Source organism: Sapajus apella, unplaced genomic scaffold (assembly GCF_009761245.1).
Source record: "Sapajus apella isolate SASKATOON/1434 unplaced genomic scaffold, GSC_monkey_1.0 scaffold128, whole genome shotgun sequence".
NCBI lineage: Eukaryota > Metazoa > Chordata > Mammalia > Primates > Cebidae > Sapajus > Sapajus apella.
In genome coordinates, this window is record NW_022437068.1 from 3,419,390 (window position 1) to 3,437,167 (window position 17,778).

Below are 17,778 nucleotides of genomic sequence, written 5' to 3' on the forward strand. Positions count from 1 at the left end.
GTGTAATACATTATGTTTTTAGGTATATTGTGTTTTTATATTTATTCATTCATTTGTTTATTTATTTAGTTTGAGACCGGGTCTCACTCCGTCGTCCAGGGTGGAGTGCAGCAGCACGATCTCAGCTCACTGCAACCTCCACCTCCGGGATTCCAGCAATTCTCCGACCCCCAGAGTAGCCGGAATTACAGACATGCACCACCACCCAGCTAATCTGTTGCATTTTTGTTAGAGACAGAGTTTCACCAAGTTCGCCAGGCTGGTCTTGAACTCCTGGCCTCAAGTGATCTGCCTGCTCAGCCTCCCAAAGTGTGGGGATTACAAGCATCAGCCCATTTTTTTACTTTCACTACTATATCCCCAGTGATAAAAATGGTACCTAGAGGTGAAATTTTTTTGTTGAGTTAATTAATGAATTACTATCAATAGCAATAATGATACTGCTTTGTCAGTTACCCATTCTAGGAAGGAGACAGGTAGAGGAGTCGTAAGAGCCTCCAGTCTCCACATTCCCTACCTATGAACAGCATTTCTGCATCTTTTCACCTACACATCTCAGGAAAGATGGTTAGTTGAGGTATATTTTATCTCTCATCTGATTCTGAAATCTGTTTCCCATTTCCCCTTGGCTGCCAGGAAGCATGGAACCCTATTTAGCTTCTTTCAGACACCAGATGACCTGTACTCCTCTCTTCCTTCACCTGGTTTTATCTCAAATGGCCCAGTTTGATCTTCTATCCTTCCTGGAGGCCTCTGCAGCTCATGTGGCACGAGGCTGAGGACCCTTTCTGCATCAACAAAGGAAAGACTCTTTCCAAGATGGATTTCAACATTTTAGGCATTATTGTGCCTGTTGCTTCCACATGCCTCCTGCCTCATCATTCACCAGTATTTGTCTTCTATTGATTTACTTTTCTTAATATGTAAATACCTTCATTTCAAAAGGGAAATTTTGAATAACAAATATGCAGAGAAGTAAGACTGGAAATTATTACATTCTGGACAGCTAGAATCTCAGGCCTGTGTCTTTGCCTTAGGGGAAATTAACAAATGGCAGAGAGGTGGTAAGGATATAATAACGCAGCACTGAGGCTTTTTCGGCAAATGAATCAGGACTGAACGGCCAAAAATGTGAAATCTTCATGCAAATCTGTAAAGACACCCTTTCCTCAAGATACTTTATCACCAAGTCCTAGGAATTTTTCATAATAAGCATATAAGAGCAAAAGTGTACAAGGTAGCTGGCACCCCTCAGTGGTGCTCTTGTGCAGTGTGCAACCTGCCCAACCACCCATGACAGCCTGGTGCTTCACTCATGTTATTTGACATTCCCATGTGTACACCTGGGGCTCTGCCCAAAAATACCTCCCTTCACCCCCACGTACACCCTTTGGCAAGCCCCGCTCTCAGACATACAGGCAGCCCAAAGAGGAGGGAAGAGACCACGGCTTACACGAGCTCTTGTGTTCCCTTCTTCGCTGTCTCCTCCGCCCCATCGTAGTTCGGGGACTCATGGGCTGGGATCCACGAGGAAGGGTGCTGGGGTTGTTGCAGGAAAAGGCGTGGTTCAAGGTCGGCGAGGAAAAGGGAGTTGAAGACAAGGCTGGGGAGATGAGAGCACAGCCCCCTGAACTCCGGCAGAGGCCCTTCACCCCTCACACAGTGGGTGCTGGGAAGCCACCCGACCACAGGGAGAAATGGGGGTGCCTTCCCCTTTCATATCAGTTACTCATTGTGTGACTCTTTCCTCTCTGGGCCTCAAAGACTGCAGGGTTTCCACAGACCCTGTAAAACTCAGCTGCTAGGGACAGGGGCCAATCTTGCCACTGGCATGCTAGATGACACTGGGGCAGGCCACCTAATCTCTCTCTCCCTTTTTTTTTTTTTTTTTTTTTTGAGTTGAGGTCTCACTCTGTCACCCAGGCTGAAGTGTAGCAGTGTGATCTTGACTCACTGCAGCCTCAACCTCCCAGGCTGAAGCAATCCTCCCGCCTCAGCCTCCTGAGTGGCTGGGACCACAGGTGCGCACCACCACACTCAGCTCCCTAATCTCTGAGTCTAAGTTTCCTTCCCTTAGACAACAGGCATCACCCTCTCCCTAGGAAAGGCTACAGGACTGGCTGAGCTACAGCGGGGTAGGCATATTACATCGGCTTTGGTCCTGGCCAGCAGGTGTGGCCCAGGTAGGCATCCTGCAGTGCCCAGGCCGGGGGCTGTGGCAGGAGGGCACGCAGGGGTCCCAGCGGTGCGGCTGCTCGCTCCTCTGCACTTTCACTGTAGCCAGCGGAGAAAGAGGAAAGAGAGGTGCAGGGGTTAGTGGCTGAGCATACTATGAAGCCAGGAAAGCAGGAACCAGAAGATCCTCGCACTTCCCCTGAGCCAGGCAAGGGATTTAGTATTCTGCTCATGTGTCCTGGACACCCACGACGTGCCAGGCACTGTGTTCAGAGTACAGCTGCTGCCATACGGCAACCTGAGAGGCAGGGACAGGAGATGGAGAGGAGGCCCACGGCTGGGAGGTGGTGAAGCAGGGATTTGAACACAGGCATCCTGCCCTGGAGCCAGAGAGGTTTGCGGCTGTGAGTGCTGCCCATGAAGTTTCTCCAAGGAAGAACTGGTGAGGAGTGCAGCTGGCAGGCGGTGTTCAGCTGCAGCACTTTGGGCTCTGCAGTGGCCCTGCAGCCCAGGTAGCCTCGGCCAGCGGCTGAGGGCCGAGGGGACTAGGGCCTGGCCTATCTGCCCCACGCTGGACTCTCCGGGACAGCCTTTGCTCCAGGGCTCCCTGCGGAGTTGGCCAAGGCTGAAGTGCACCACGGGCTGAGGCTGCTCCTCCTTCCCAGGCTGCAACCCTTCCCAGCCTTATCCCCAGTGAATTCTTTGCACTCCTGCTCTAACAAGTTCCCAGGGAGCCCCCCCGGCCCTCTGGGAGACCCTGCTTCCTCCACCTGACCGTCCAAACTGGCCACCATACCACACCTCTTCACAGACTGCCCCGGGCAGCTCTCCTGCTGCAGGCTTTGTGTGGTCTAGTGTGTGCACAGATGGACAGGTGAGGACCCAACTGTCTCGCCCCGTTGACTCTGTCTACTTGAGCCACATCTCCACAGCCCCCCCTCCCCAGGGCTTGGCCCCCTCTGGAGCCAGTTGCCTGGGTCAAATCCCAGCTCTGTCACTGATCAACTGTGGGACCTAGAGGAGTCACTTGGCCTGTCTGTACCTCAGTGTTATTATCTGTAAAATGAGACCGAGAGAGTGGCCACCTCCTAGGATAATGGGGAGGGTTAGAATGAGTTAGTAATACAACATGCTTAGAGCAGTGCTTGGCACTTAGTAGAAGCTCAGTTAATGAGAGCCAGGTGTTGTAAGCAGATGTGTAGTGTAGCCGTGCAATGTGACCTCAGCTTTCCCTGTAAACTGGGAGGACAGCAGGACTAACCTCAGAGAGGTGTCATGCGGAAGAAATGAGGTGTGCAGGCCGCGGCACCGAACCTGGCACACGGCAGAGGCTTGATAAATGGTACGAGAACGAATGACACTGTTCCAAGCCCGAATGTCACCCAGATCAGGCCCCGGACTGTGGCTGAATGGGGATTTTTCAGAAGCTGGCAGAGACCATAGAGATGGACTCTCCCCAAGGACTGTCCCCCAGTCAGATGTGGGGGATTCTGTTCTCTTCCAGAAGATAGGGTGGACAGACTCCTTCTTCACCCTCCAGCTCTGCCCTTAGGGCTGGGATTCATAGGCCTGGACTGTGCCCTGCCCTTTATCTCCTTCAGCCTCCCCCATGTCTGTGCATTCGAGGTGCTCCCTCCATTTTACAGATGAGGTGACTAAGACTCAGAGAGGGAAAGGCACTTGTCCAGCTGCTGGGAGCAAAGATGGGATTTGTACTTGAGGCCCAAGGTTTGGGCTGCTGGAGGTGCTTTCCTGCCCTGAGCTGAAAGCGGCTTCTCTGTGGCCACCCTCCACCCTGACCCTGGCCCCAGCTGTGCCCTCTGGACCCCCAGGTCACCCACTTCCTCTGCTCTTGGAAATGCCCAGCACCCAGCTCCCTGCTCATAGCTGGGAGACCCCGACTCTTCACAGGAGAAACTCCAGGCCCTCTCTACCCTCCCAGCTGCCTCCTCTGGCTCTGCTGAGGGCCCCTGAGAAGAGCCCAGGATGCAAGCTCTAAGTAGCACATAGCATAGGACTGTTCCCTCCCTCATTCTAGCCCTTATACTCCTATTAATGCAACCAGTATAAAACTAGCTTTGGGGGAATCTATGCCAGCAGACTCAATTCAAACCCCCAAGTTCTCTCTCTGCCCCACCTTCCCACCCTCAGTTGCTGCTCTTGATAGTTTGAATTTCTCTGTGCAAATGAACATTTGTTCTAGTATATTTGAGCCTGCTCCTCCCAGCCTGCCCAGGGCTGGGGTCCCAGGCCTCTCAGGCTTCAATGACTGCCCAGATTTGGGCCCTGAGATCTGCTGAGGGACCTACCTGCCTCTGAGGGCCTCAGTGGCCGCTGACTCTGGGGCACAGGCAGGATCTCCAGCCGCACCTTCTCCGACACGCTGGCCAGGAGCTTGGTGGCCTCGAGTAACGAGCAGTGTTCTGTGCTGGTGCCATCGATGGACAGGATGTGGTCTCCAGCGTGCAGGGCTCCGCTCCTGGCCGGGCAGGGGAGTGAAGCGGGAGGCTGGGCCAGGCCAGACAAAGCTCTGGGCCGCCTCTCCCCTACACACACTTCCACGGCGGCAGCACCCAGGGTGCGCCTCACCTGTCCACTACACTGGCTGGCTTGATGCGGTCAATGGTGATGACCGACTTGTTCCGGTGGGAGGTGGTGGTGAGGGAGATTCCCAGGGCAGACCCTGGCGTCTTGACTATTTCCACCATCAAGGGTCCTGAAGCATTAGCCACCGTGTCTGGGACAATGGAAAAAAAGAAGTTTGAAACACACATATCAAGCGCTTTCCTCCCCAGCCTCACTCTGCCATCCTGATTTAACCCTTGCTGCCTGGAAGGAACTGTTTCACCCATTGATTAATATAATTTTTTAATTCTTTTTTTTCTTTGTTCTTTTTTCTTCTACCAAATGTTAAATCCATTTGACAGACAAGAAGAGTGAGGTGCAGAGAGGCAAAGGCCTTTTCCAGCTTCACATGGCCACTTAGCAGTGGAGGAGGGGCAGGAGTTCATGTCTGCAGGGCTGTGATCCCAGGGCTCTCCTGGGTGACAGGAATTGGCTTGCGTTTAAAGAGCCTGTGGTATACCAGCACTAAAGTGTAGGGTTCACTACAATCCATCCCCATCTCAGAAAATGGCACCTCCGTTAACACACCCAGTGGTTGGACATCAAAACCTTGGCAGCACCCTTCGCTCCTGCCCTCACTCCCCATGTCCAAATCTCAGCAGATCAGGCCAGCTGGACTGTCATCATATTTCCTGAATCCCATGCCTTCTCCCCTCCTCAGCCACCAGCCTGGTCCAGTCACTTGGCTCTTGCTTGGACAGCTGCTGCCGCTTCCTACGGCCTCTCAGCTTCCACCACACCCTGCTCTGCCCTCACCTCCTTTCATTCACCTGTGCCAACCACGGCAGCCTCCTCACTGACCAACCATGCCAGCCGAGGCCATGCTTCTGCCTCAGGGCCTTTGCCCTTACCGTTCCACCCTCCTGGAATGCTGTTCCTGGGCATTCCCTCCCTTATTCATTCCCTCACTCCCCCAGTTAGAGAGCAATCCCCAAGCCTTTCCCATCTCTCCATCTCTCTCCCCTGCCTCTTTTCTTTTTTCTTTTTCTTTTTTTTGGAGACAGAGTCTCACTCTGTCACCCAGGCTGGAGTGCAGTGGCACAATCTTGACTCACCGAAACCTCCACCTCCTGGGCTCAAGCGCTTCTCCTGCCTGGGACTATAGGCACACACCACCATGCCCAGCTAATTTTTTGTATCGTTAGTAGGGACAGGGTTTCCCCATGTTGGCCAGATGGTCTCGATGTCTTGACCTCATAATCCACTCACCCCAGCCTCCCAACGTGCTGGGATTAGAGGCCTGAGCCACCACGCCCAGCTGCCTCTTTTCTTTTTTCCACAGCACTTACTGCCATCTGACATACACCATATCTTATCTATTCTGGATACCGTCCTCTTCCCACCAGAATGCCAGCTCTGTGAGCACAGAGACCTCAACTCTGTTGTTCTAGGCTGGATCCCAGCACATCAAACAATGGCTAGCACATACTATTTATTGCCCAGAAAGACTGTGACTGGCCCAAGGTCATGCAGCCTTTGCCTTGGTGAAGATCCACGGCCACTGCTCCCTCCCCGATCCTCGGCCTCCTCCTGCCCCAACCCGCACACCCAGGCCCCCAACTCACCAGGGGTGGCCACATCATACTCCACCTGGAAAAGTGCCTCGTGGCTGCACTGCCGCAGGGTGGCCAGGGCGGTGGCATGGCTGGCCCCGTGCAGTGGGATCCCATCGACGCTGAGCAGCCTGTCGCCCACCTTCAGGGAGCCCTCCCTGCAGGGAAAGGCTGGTCATCAGCCTGGCCCAGCAGCAGTACTGGGCACAGCCTGTCTGGGAAGGTGCTGGGAAGCGGGGCATGGAAGACAAAGGAATCAGGGAGTGGATGGAGAAGGAAGGGGAGGAAGGCACGGGTGAAGGGGCTCATGAATGAGTGAAAGAGTGAGCCACTTCAGGAGTAGGGAGCTGCATGAAGCAAGCGGGGATGAAGACAGGAGGGGCAGTTCTGCTGTCTGCCACTCCTCTGGGTACATAGTAATTCACAGACTCAGCGCAGAACCCTGAAATGTCTGAGCTGGGGGTGCCCTTCAAGCACTCCGCCAACTCCTGCCCCTGGGACAAAGGAAAGCAGCAGGGCCCAGGGAAGGTGCAAGCTGTGCCCAGGCCACACAGCATTGGGGCGGGGGTGGGGTGGTGGTCTGAGGCATCCTGGTCCCTTCCCATTGCTCCACCCTTATCCTGGCTTCTCAGCAGTGATTCTGGCCTGATGACAATCGGTGGGTGCCTGGGAAAGAACTCAGCAGGGGCCAGGGGAGGGGCCCTAACAGGGTTCACCCCGGTTTGGGTCACATCCCCAGCCTGGAACGCCTCTCCCAACAGGTGGCCAAAGCTATTCTGGGGGGTTCTATGAATAGCTCATCACAGGGCCCTGTCCCAAGGACAGATTTAGATTTCCGACAAGGCCATTCCAGGCTTCTCTTAAAATGACCAGGAATCTCCCACTGGGGAGGTCAGAGGATCAGGGGCTGGGAACTAGACATGTTCTTTCCCCACATTCTCTCCTCCTGGCCCTTCTGGGCTGGGGCCTAGACAGGGCTGAGCTGGGTGGATCAGCCAGGACCCAGGAGACTGAGTCACAAACAGCCACAGCAGCGGCCGATCAGCGTGCCCCCAAATCTCTCACAGCAACTCTTAGGGACCATTCCACAGAAGGGAAAACTAAGGAGCAGGAAAGGGAAGAATGATACCAAGGCTGCCCCCTCCCCAACCACCCAACCCCCAAGACAGTAGGATGTTGGGGTAGAAAGAGCTCGAGCTCCACCAGCACCCCAGCTCCACCAACAACTCCCTGAATGACCCTGGGCAGGGAGTATCCTCTCAGGACCCCAGTCTCTCATCTGGTAAAGGGGCACCTGCTCCGCCTTCTTCGCAGGGTAGCTGGGGCAGGTCAGTGCAGTGTGTGGATTGCTTGTGCCTCGCTCACCTGTCGGCAGGGCCACCGGGCCGCACGTAGGTCAGGACAAGTGGGCGGGACTTGTGCCCATCTTCATGGGCACCTCCTGGACAGGATTTGACAAGAGGCAGGAATCATCCACCCACCCCTTCCCTGACATCCAGAGATCCCCACACAGGCCCTGAGCAGGTTCCTTCAATAAAACCTGTTTGAGGACCTTGTCCTTGCTATTCATGGACCCTCTTATGAGACACCAACAATAAATCCCCCCACCAAGAGATGGTGCAAGCGGTGGGTAGCATGACCAAAGTCCTCTCTCTGTTAAATGGTTTGCTTCCCTTCCTGTGACCTCATCTTATTTCCCCTTTTCCCTGATCTCTAGGACGCTCCAAACTTTATTCTTGATCGCTGTCGCAGCTTTCACCATCATTTTCCCGTACAACTTTCTCCTCTCACTCTCCCCAACCAAGCAGACTGCACTGCTTGGTAAATTTTCCCATTTAATACTTACCTTGATGGTCCTGTGTTCCTTAAAGTCAGAGCTGAGATATAATGACATTCAAAGCAAAACAGTGCACACATGGAATTAACATTAGCCTCTCTTGCTGCCCCAACACCAAGGGTAATTCTTTCACTGACCTCTAAGGACAAAGCCAAAGCTATTGCCCTCCTTGTAGAGGGAGACGTCCACTGTCTTTGAAATGATCCTCGGGTTATTCTCAGGAGCTGGGGAGAAATGGAGGACTCCTTTGAGTCCCTCAGTCGCATCTCCAGGCTAGCAGACGTGCCCAAAGCTCATTCCAGGAGAGCTGGGTGATCAGTCACAGAGATTACAGGGAGGGTGAACCCTTGCCCATTTTACAGGTAGAACAAGTGAGGCTTAGAGGGATCCTCTTCCCTAATCCCACTTAGTCTACCACTGAGACAGAGGAAAGGGCCTGCCCACGCTCACAGAGATGACAGCAGAACTCAGGCTTGAGTCCACGGCTGGTAGGCTCAGGCCAGGGTTGAATTCCAGATAGTTACTCCAACTTCACCACTTTAGACCAACTTTGAAAATCCTGAGCTAGGTGAAACCCCACGTCACCATTACTTACTGCAGGGCAGTGGAGCTCGGGCGTGGTAGGTCAGGGAACAGCTTACTCAGCTAATGTTTCCAAAACCTTCCCCGCTAAAGGAAAAGCATCTGGAAGCTAAATATGTAAAATGACAATGGCTATAGAGTCCCACCACCTCCTGGTGACAGCGTACTGTGGTTGTAGGCAAAGCCTCCAGACGAGGTATGGATGCTCGTGGCCAGTCTCCAGGTTCTACCCACTCCGTCTGGCACTATCCCCACCACCCAGGCCCTGGCGGGGAGGCAGCCATGTCCACCCGTGACCGAGGCAGTGGAGAAAGTTCCCCGTCCAAGGGCACCCACCGGGCGGGGGCAGCTCATACTCCACCTCCAGCACCACGCGCTCGCCCACATTCTTGAGCAGGGTGATGATCTCATCGTGGCGGAGCCTGGTCAGGTGGATCCCGTTCACAGACCGAATGTAGTCACCAACATTCAGCAGATCACTCCTGGAGCAGGAAGGCCAGGGCACACATGGTGACAGGCGCTGGCCGGTGCAGTCCTAGCATTCACACCCACCCTCCTGTGGAATCCTCATTTCTCAAGTGGGGAAGCTGAGGCTCAAAGAGGTCAGACACTTGTCCAGGGTCACACAGCGAATCAGAGAGGGCGGAGCCTGATACCCAAGACCCAGGCTTTCCCCCTACACTGGTCTGTCTGCTTTTCCTTGTGTGTGGGGGGGTGTCTCAGACGAGCCTGCTGAGTGGCCAGATCATCGCATCCTTTGCCGTTCCCTAATGCTCCTCTGGTTTCTCGCCACCAACCTTCCTCCTGTGCAATTAGACATTTATCTGCACCTGCCTTGTGGAAGGCCCAGGGAGGCAGTGACCAAGAGACTAACTCCCAGGCCTCACCTTCCAAAGGAGCCACAGGGGTAAATGATAGGGGAATCAGGGCAATGCATGCAGAAATGTGCTTGTGGGGCTGCAGAAACAAAGCAGCGCAGCTGCCTTGGCCTGGGGTCAGGGAGGGCTTTCTGGAGGCAGTGACCTCTGTGTTGAGTGTGGAGGGGTAAAGAGGAGTCCAACAGGAGGATGCTGTGGGGAACAGGCTTTCGGACATAGGGGACTGCATATGCAAAGGCCTGGAGGGCAGGTATGGCCTGGTGACTGCGGGGTGCTAGGGCCAAATCCCTGGTAGAAAAGAAAAGAGAAGAAGCCAGGGCCTAGAATTACAGCCTCCATTGGAGGCCTTCCCTCTGCAGACACCAGGCTGATGGTGCTCCTGAACACAGCTGCCTGACTGCTTTGCCTAAGGCCTTAAGTGCCTTTTCCACTGGCCCTGGGCTCCCACCCGTGCCTCTGCACCACCTCCTGCCACCGTGCCAAGTCCACTTCTCACCTGGCCGCAAGTCCCCCAGGTCTCAGGTTGGAGACCCTGGGCTTCCCATCCTTGTCGGTGCCACCTGAGATAGTAAGGCCCAGCGTGCTGCCTTCTTTCTTGATCAGCTCCACCACGGTGATCCCTCGGAACTCCTCTGCCGACAGATGGGGGTGGCGGCTTGAGCAGGCAGCTGGTGCTGCCCCAGGCCCCCAGCTCCAAGACAAGTGACGAGAGCACCTGGTTAGCAGGGCACTCTGCTGCATTGCCCTGGGTGGTGATCACCTCCTTCTTAGAGGAGAATCAGAGAGCTTAAGTGAATGGTCTAAGGTCATAGAGCGAGTTATCGGCAGAGCTGTTGCCATCTGACCCCCACCCAAGTCTCTCTGTGCCTGCGGGGCAGAAAAAGAGGGAATGAGCGAGGCCTCATTACCTGGAATGCTCTGTCTGCGGCACGCCAGAGAAACATCGGCCCCTCCTGCGTCCTTGCCTCCTTTGGAGTAGGGCCCATCGTCTGCAGGGGAGAAAGAGGGAAAGGCCCTGAGTTCCACTTTCATTTCCATTCCTGCAGACCTCCTCTGCTTTGGTAATTTTCCACTCTGTGGACGTGGCCTGTAAGATGGGTTTCCTCCTGCCAGCAGCTCCACCTGATTCTCTGCTGGAGAACCCTCACAGCTGCTCCTCCCAAAGAAAGCTTAGCCCCTGCTCTTGGGGCTGAATAACATTCTTTGAGCATTACACTACATATTGGGAGCTTCGCAGCCATTCTGTGGTTCATTGTCTCAGCAACCCCATGAATGGTGTTACCATGGGTCAGATTATTCCACTGTACAGATAAGAAAGCTGAGGCTCAGGGAGGCCAACTCGTGCCCATTGTCACACAGCTGGGGGGTTGTGCAATCTGCATTAGAACCCTGTTCTGCTGACTCTACTACACTGGGCTGTGCTTGCATACCTGCTGGGATGGGGAGCTCTCTCACACGCAGGCACCGAAGCTCATGTGAGACAGCTCTGACCAAAAGGAAACTCAATCTTGGGTGGACCTGATTAATGCTTCCTCATGAGGACTGCACGTTACAGTTTATGAATCATATTCTCAGGTGTTCTAGCAGCCTGGGATAAGTCTGTCCTTCACTCTAATTCAAGAAAATACCCCCTTGTATTTCTTCAAATATTGTTTTCCATCAGCTGTCTGTTTTTTGAAACGCTTCATAGATGTACTTCAGGACTTTCCATTTTATTCTCCATAACCCATATCCACCCTTTCCTCATATTTTCCATGTCTTCTTTATCTCTCTAAGATACGTCTAATCTGCAATGAAATCTTTTTGCTTCTTTTAAGTTAGTAGAAAATCTTTCATACATTTCAAACATAAAGAAGGTGGAACAGTATGATACAGAGATTCTCCAAATATGGTCCCCAGGCCCACAGCACCTGGGAACTTGTCGGAAATGTAAATTCTTGGCTGGGTGTAGCAGCTTACACCTGTAATCTCAACACTTTGAGAGGCCGAGGCAGGCGGATCACTTGAACCCAGGAGTTCAAGACCAGCCTTGGCAACATAGTGAAACCCCATCTCTACAAAAAATGCAAAAATTGGCAGGGCATGGTGGTATGTGCCTATAGTCCCAGCTACTTGGGAGGCTGAGGTGGGGGGTCACTTGAGTATGGGAGGTTGAGACTACAGTGAGCTGTGATCGTGCCACTGCAGTCCAGTGACAGGGACTCCCTCTGTCTCAAAAAGAAAAAGAGAGAGACAGAGAGAGAAGAGAGAGGGAGGGGAAGGGAAGAAGGGAAGCGAAGGGAGGGAAGGGAGGAGAGGGAAGGGGAGGGGAGGGGAGGAGAGGAAAATTCTTGGCCCCAAATAGGACCTAAAAAGGCAAACACTCTGGGGTGGGCTCCAGGAATATTAGTATATTAGTCATATTTTTCTCCACTTTTTAACATTTAAACCGGGCATGGTGATTGACACCTGTAATCCCAGCACTTTGGGAGGCTGAGCCAGGCGGATCACCTGAGGTCAGAAGTTCAAGACCAACCTGGCCAACATGGCAAAACCCCATATCTACTGAAAATACAAAAATTAGCGGGGTGTGGTGGTGGGTGCCTGTCGTCCCAGCTACTCGGGAGGCTGAGGCAGGAGCACCACTTAAACTCAGGAGGTAGAGGCTGCAGTGAGCCAAGACCACACCACTGCACTCCAGTCTGGGTGACAGAGCGAGACTCCATCTCAAAAAATAAAACATAATAAATAATAAAAAATAAATAACGTTAAATACAGTAAAATTTCCTCTTTGCAGTTAGCACGTCAATGAGCTTTGGAAAGTGTCTCCTGACCATCACCACAACCAAATTTGAGGACATTTCTGTTGGCCCCAAAATTCTCCCTTGATATTCCATTGTAGTCAGTCCCTGCCCCACCCTCTGTCCCCCACAAGCACTTATCTGTATTCAGTCTCTATCATTTTGTCTTATCCAGAATGTCATGTGAGTGGAATCACTCAGTATGTAGGCTTTTGAGTCTAGTTTCTCACATTTAGCATAATCATTTAAGATTCAGCCGTAGTGTTGTGTATATCAGTAGTTTGCATCTTTTTATCGATGACTTGGGTTGCATCGAATGGAGGTACCAGTTTGTTTAGCTATTGGCCTGTTGAAAGGCATTCCTGTTGTTCCCAGTTTTGAACCATTTTGAGTAAAGCCATAATAAACATTTGCATATAGGTTTTTGTTTGAACGTAAGTTTCTGTTTCATCCAGGAATGGCATTGCTGAGTGGTATGGCAAGAATATGGTTAACTTTATAAGAAACTGACAAACTATTTCAAAGTGGCTGTGCCATTTTGCACCCCACCAACAATGTAAAAGAGTTTCAGTCGCTCTGCATCCTCATCAGCACTTGGTAATATCAGTTAGGGTTTAAACAAAAAACTGTAGGCTGGGCACATTGGCTCATACCTGTAACCCCAACACTTTGGGAGGCCAGGGTGGGAGGTTCTATTGAGCCCAGGAGTTTAAGACCAGCCTGGGCAACACAGCAAAACCCTGTCTTCCAATTAAAAAAAAATTAGTCATGCCAAAAGATGTGCAGAGGTATCTTACTGTGGTTTTAATTTGCATTTGTCTAATGACTAATGAGGTTGGGTACTTTTTTTTTAACTTGCCATTCACCTAGATCTTCTTCGGGGAAGTGCCAAAGCTTTTGGCCATTTTTAAGTTGGGTTGTTTGTTTCCTTGTTATTGAGCTTTCATATATTCCAGATACAAATCCTTGTCAGATGTAATAATGTGTGCTTTGAAAAGCCTTCTAGGTGAATATGTGTCACACTAAAGTTTGAAAAACACTTGTGTCATGAATTGGATTTACTAACAGGTAGTTTTAACAATTATTAACACTTTGCCATCTTTAGTCCATTTATTTTTATCTATGCTGAAATATTTTAAAACAAATCCTAGACATAACGCAATTTCACCTTTAAATATTTCAATATGCATTTATAAATAGGAACATATCTCCTATATAACAAAAGTACTATATCACACCTTACAAAGTAATATCATAATTATTAGTCTAATATCCATTCCAAATTTTAATTCCAGCAAGTATATTTATGCCTCTTGAAAGCTTTGTTCGATTATTTTGCTTATCTCTTTGTTCTGTTTTTATATTTTGTTCTTTTTCTGTTGCTCCTTATGTTTCTAATAATTTTAAATCTTTTGAACATTCATCTATTATTCTATTTTTCCATTTCTCAAACTCTTGGGAGGTATTTCTTCTGCCTGGGTGTCTGATGACTCTCCCTTACAGTAGACTGTTCTCTCATGTGGTTGATAATTGTTGGATTGTGAGCTCATCTTTAATGGGGCTTCGACTGTGGGAATTCTATTCAGCCTGGTTGTAGGGCTCCAGGGTCCAGAGAGAATTTTCCATCCCTTCCCCTGGGTACTTGCCAAAGTATCATTCCCCTGATGCCAATGATTATGGGTATTTACAAAACTCATTAGAATTTACAATATCCCCATGGCATTGTAAATACCAATCTTGACTCAAAGATTCCAGAATCATGGGAGTATTAAAAATTCTAACGTTCACCAGAAACAAGGGGAAGACCTTGGATCACAAATCCTCAAAATAGATCACTGGAGGCTGAGTTGAGACAAATAAGCTTTTGTTTTATCCCCTTGATAGATGGGTGAATATTTTCCAAGTCTCCTCTTTCACTGAGGGTAGAGGTCTTCAAAAATCCTGGCTTTATGCCGGGGTCTCAATCCCAACTAGGGAAGGTACAAGGTATCCTTTCCTGTAGCTCTGAGCCATTAAAACCCAAGCCCTCGGCTACCAGAAACACAGACATCCTCCCCACCCCTCATTCTGGCTGCTACACCAGTAGAGAAGCCCCAGCAGCACCTGTACTCACCCTGCTAGTTTCCATTTCTCTTCATTTTCTGAGTGGAAATGCATTGAATTTATAGGCCCATTTGTGGAGAACTGATGTCTTTTTCTTTGGAAGACAGTATTGAATCTTCCAGTCAATGATCACAGTCTATTCCTCCATTCATTTTGTCTTTAATTTCTCCCAAGGACAGTGTACTTGTATGAGAAAAAGTTTTACACCTCTTTTCATTAAATGTATTCCTAGGCATTTAAAGTATATTAAAGCTAGAGAAATGGTATTGTTTTTTAAATTTCATTTTCTATTTGTTCCTGGTGTATAAATAGACAGTTGGTTTTATATTCTGAACTTTAAAAAAATTCTTTTTAATTCTTGTGGGTATGTAGTAGGTGTATATATTTACGGAGTACACTAGATATTTGATACAGGTATGCACTGCATAATAATCACATAAAGATAAATGGGGTGTCCATCACCTCACACATTTATCCTTTGTGTTACAAGCAATTCAATTAAACCCTTTTAGTTATTTTTAAATGTACAATTACATTATAATTGACTATAGTCATCCTAGTGTGCTATCAAATACTAGGTCTTATTCATTCTTTCTATTTTTTTTTGTAAAAATATGGAATGCTTCACAAATTTGTATGTCATTCTTGCACAGAGACTATGCTAATCTTCTCTGTATCATTCCAATTTTAGTGTCTATGCTGCCAAAGCAAGCAGATATGCTAAACTTTTAAATTCACATATTAATTCTAAGTTTATCCATAGATTATTTTGGATTTTCTATACACGTAATCATATCATCTGTGAAAATGACAGTTTTATTTCTTACTTTCTAAACTTTATGCCTTTCATTTCTCTTATTTTCCTTATTGGGCTGGCCAGAGTTCTCTTACAGAGTTGATGGGGTGATTACACAGACCATCCTTATCTCCTTGACTGTCTCACTCACTTCATTTCTGATGCCTGAGGTTTTCCTTACTTTCCTCTGAATGCACCTGAGTATTTCAAAGAAGTTTGAAGCCTGAAGGTTGTCTGGTCACCTGCTGGGCCCCAGCCTCCCTGCAGCATCCCTCATTTTGCACACGCCTCATTTTGCATTTTGCGATGCTCAGCCTGAGTTAAGGGCGGGGCTCAGCCTGATGGGCATGTTCTGGTGTCTCCTCTATGTGCTGACAGAGAGGGGAAGGAAACTCACAGATCCTGCAGCAGCCATGCCCTGTGCACACCACCACACGATCTCATTCCACTTCATTCACTTCTTATAGCGACCTTGGGAGGAGGTGGGTGCTGTGATCACACCCATTTGACAGATGGGGAAACAGGCTCAGAAAAGGGAGGTCTTTGGCCAAAGCAGCTTCTACCAAGAGCTGGGACCAGATCCCAGGCCTCTTTCCATATTCTACCCTGTGCTCGAGGCCCCATCGACCAGGTCATTTTTTTCACATTCCTCATCTAAGTCTCCTTTCTCAGTACTGGGCTGACATGGGCAAGAGCAGGTGCCAAAGTGAGAAGGGACATACCATCAAGCTGGTGGGCTCCCTGTGCTGCCTCAGGGCTCAGCCCTCCGGGGCACCTTCTGCTCCTTCCTCAGGCCTTGCCTGAGCCTGCACATGCTCCTCACACCCTGCCCAGCCCTTAAAGAAGGGCTCTCCTGCCACCCCCACTTCTGTGGCCCCAGTTTAGCCCAGTGTTAGCAGAAGAGGCTCCGAGGTCAGACAGGCCTGAGTAGAGATCAAGGCTCTGCCATTCACCAGCTGTGGGAACTTCACTCTCCTCCCCCACCCCACAGCCATGGAAAGTGAGACTCGACCCAGCGGCCCACATGCCCTCCTATCCTCAATGGCAGCAGGAGAAAGGAGGGGGAAAATGTTCAGTCCCTGCAGGTGGCAGAGGCCACTTCCCCCACCCCATTCCAGTCAGGTGTTTTTCATGAGGGGAGGGTCTGATTAGGGTTCAGCCAGGCCTGGGTCAGTCAGGATATGCGTGGCCTGAGTCAAGGTCAGGACTCAGCCTGGGTCAGGGTCGGGGCTCAGCCAGAACCGGGAACAGGGCTCAGTCTATGGGAGATTTCTCAGCCTTAGCACTATGGGTATTTTTTGCCAGGTAATTCCTTGCAGTGGGGGCTTCTCATCTGCATTACAGAAAGCTGAACAGCATCCCTGGCCTCTAACCATCAGATGCCAGGAGCATCTGTGACAAACAAAAATGATTCCAAAGATTGCCAAATGTGCCCTAGGGGAACCATCTCACCCCCAATTGAGAACCATTGCTCTACAGTAAGGAGTGGACTCAACCAGGGTCAGGGGTGGGACTCAACCTGAGTTAGGGGAGGAGCTCAACTTTGGTCTGGGCCAAGGTTCAGGCTGAGTTGAGGGCGGGGCTCAGCCTGATTTAAGGGAGGGGTTCAGCCTGAGTTAAGGGAGGGGCTCAGGCAGAGTCACAGGTGAGGGGCTCAGCCTGGGTCCGGGTACGATCCTGCTGAGTTGAGGGTGGGTCTCAGCCTGAGTCAGTGTTGCCACTCAGCTTGGGCCTATGGATGCTTGAGAGCGTTTCCACCCGAAGATGTAACCACTGAGAAAGGTCCCAGTCGTCAACTACCCTGCTCCACCAAACCAGGGCTGGGCTCCCTTTGCTTGCCAGCAGCTGACAAATAACAAATCAAATAGCAGTTTAGCCAGGAATCATTTCCAGGGTCCCTGGGGTTGGGTCCTCAGCAGCTCCACTCATCCCCCTCCCACCACCAGTTCACATCAGCCTCCAAGGATTCAGGCAACACCCCATTAAGTATAATGCCTCCCATTACAGTTTCCTAATACGCACTTCATTTAGATTCAACAAGATGTTTCTGAGCTAATAAAATTAAAAAGACTGGGTTCTATCAACTGTGTGACAGTGAACGTCTCTGGTATTTCATGAGGGCAATTCTGGAATTAAAATGTCTTATCCTGTGCAGATTAGATTCTGTCCCTGAAAAATGCCTCGCTTTCTCCAGCTGTCTTGGGAAGACCAGAGATAAGCTTGCTAGCACCAGGTTTATGAATCCTAAGAGGAAAGTGGGGAAGGAAGAAGGATTATCTCTTAAGGAAAGGACAAGGAAGCCAGAGCCCAAGTTCACCAAATTCAGAGCAGTGGAATCCCAGAGTGGACATGGAGCTGCGAGCCCTAATTGTAAAAACAAGCCAGAAATTCAGATGGAGGAACAATGGCACCCCGGAAAGCTGGATGCTGAAGCACAGGGTGCCCGATA

General features: G+C 50.4%; 1 protein-coding gene and 1 non-coding gene across 7 annotated transcripts in view; both read right to left on the reverse strand.

Moving 5' to 3' along the window:
* Positions 1 to 17,778, reverse strand: part of GRIP2 (glutamate receptor interacting protein 2) — a 113,561-nt gene that overhangs the window by 26,468 nt on the left and 69,315 nt on the right. For 5 of the 6 annotated variants that reach the window (XM_032262332.1, XM_032262331.1, XM_032262330.1 and 2 more), the window contains exons 2-11: positions 10,559 to 10,639; positions 10,147 to 10,282; positions 9,109 to 9,254; positions 8,328 to 8,414; positions 7,719 to 7,794; positions 6,366 to 6,511; positions 4,765 to 4,912; positions 4,485 to 4,654; positions 2,149 to 2,274; positions 1,454 to 1,603 (exon numbers count right to left, since the gene is read on the reverse strand). In XM_032262332.1, coding sequence (XP_032118223.1) covers positions 1,454 to 1,603; positions 2,149 to 2,274; positions 4,485 to 4,654; positions 4,765 to 4,912; positions 6,366 to 6,511; positions 7,719 to 7,794; positions 8,328 to 8,414; positions 9,109 to 9,254; positions 10,147 to 10,282; positions 10,559 to 10,639 — 1,266 coding nt within the window. The remainder of the gene's footprint in view (positions 1 to 1,453; positions 1,604 to 2,148; positions 2,275 to 4,484; positions 4,655 to 4,764; positions 4,913 to 6,365; positions 6,512 to 7,718; positions 7,795 to 8,327; positions 8,415 to 9,108; positions 9,255 to 10,146; positions 10,283 to 10,558; positions 10,640 to 17,778) is intronic. The other variant, XM_032262333.1, reaches the window with a different exon arrangement.
* On the reverse strand, positions 15,142 to 15,244 carry LOC116539441. Its single transcript, XR_004264047.1, has one exon. It is a non-coding gene; the product is annotated as a U6 spliceosomal RNA (small nuclear RNA).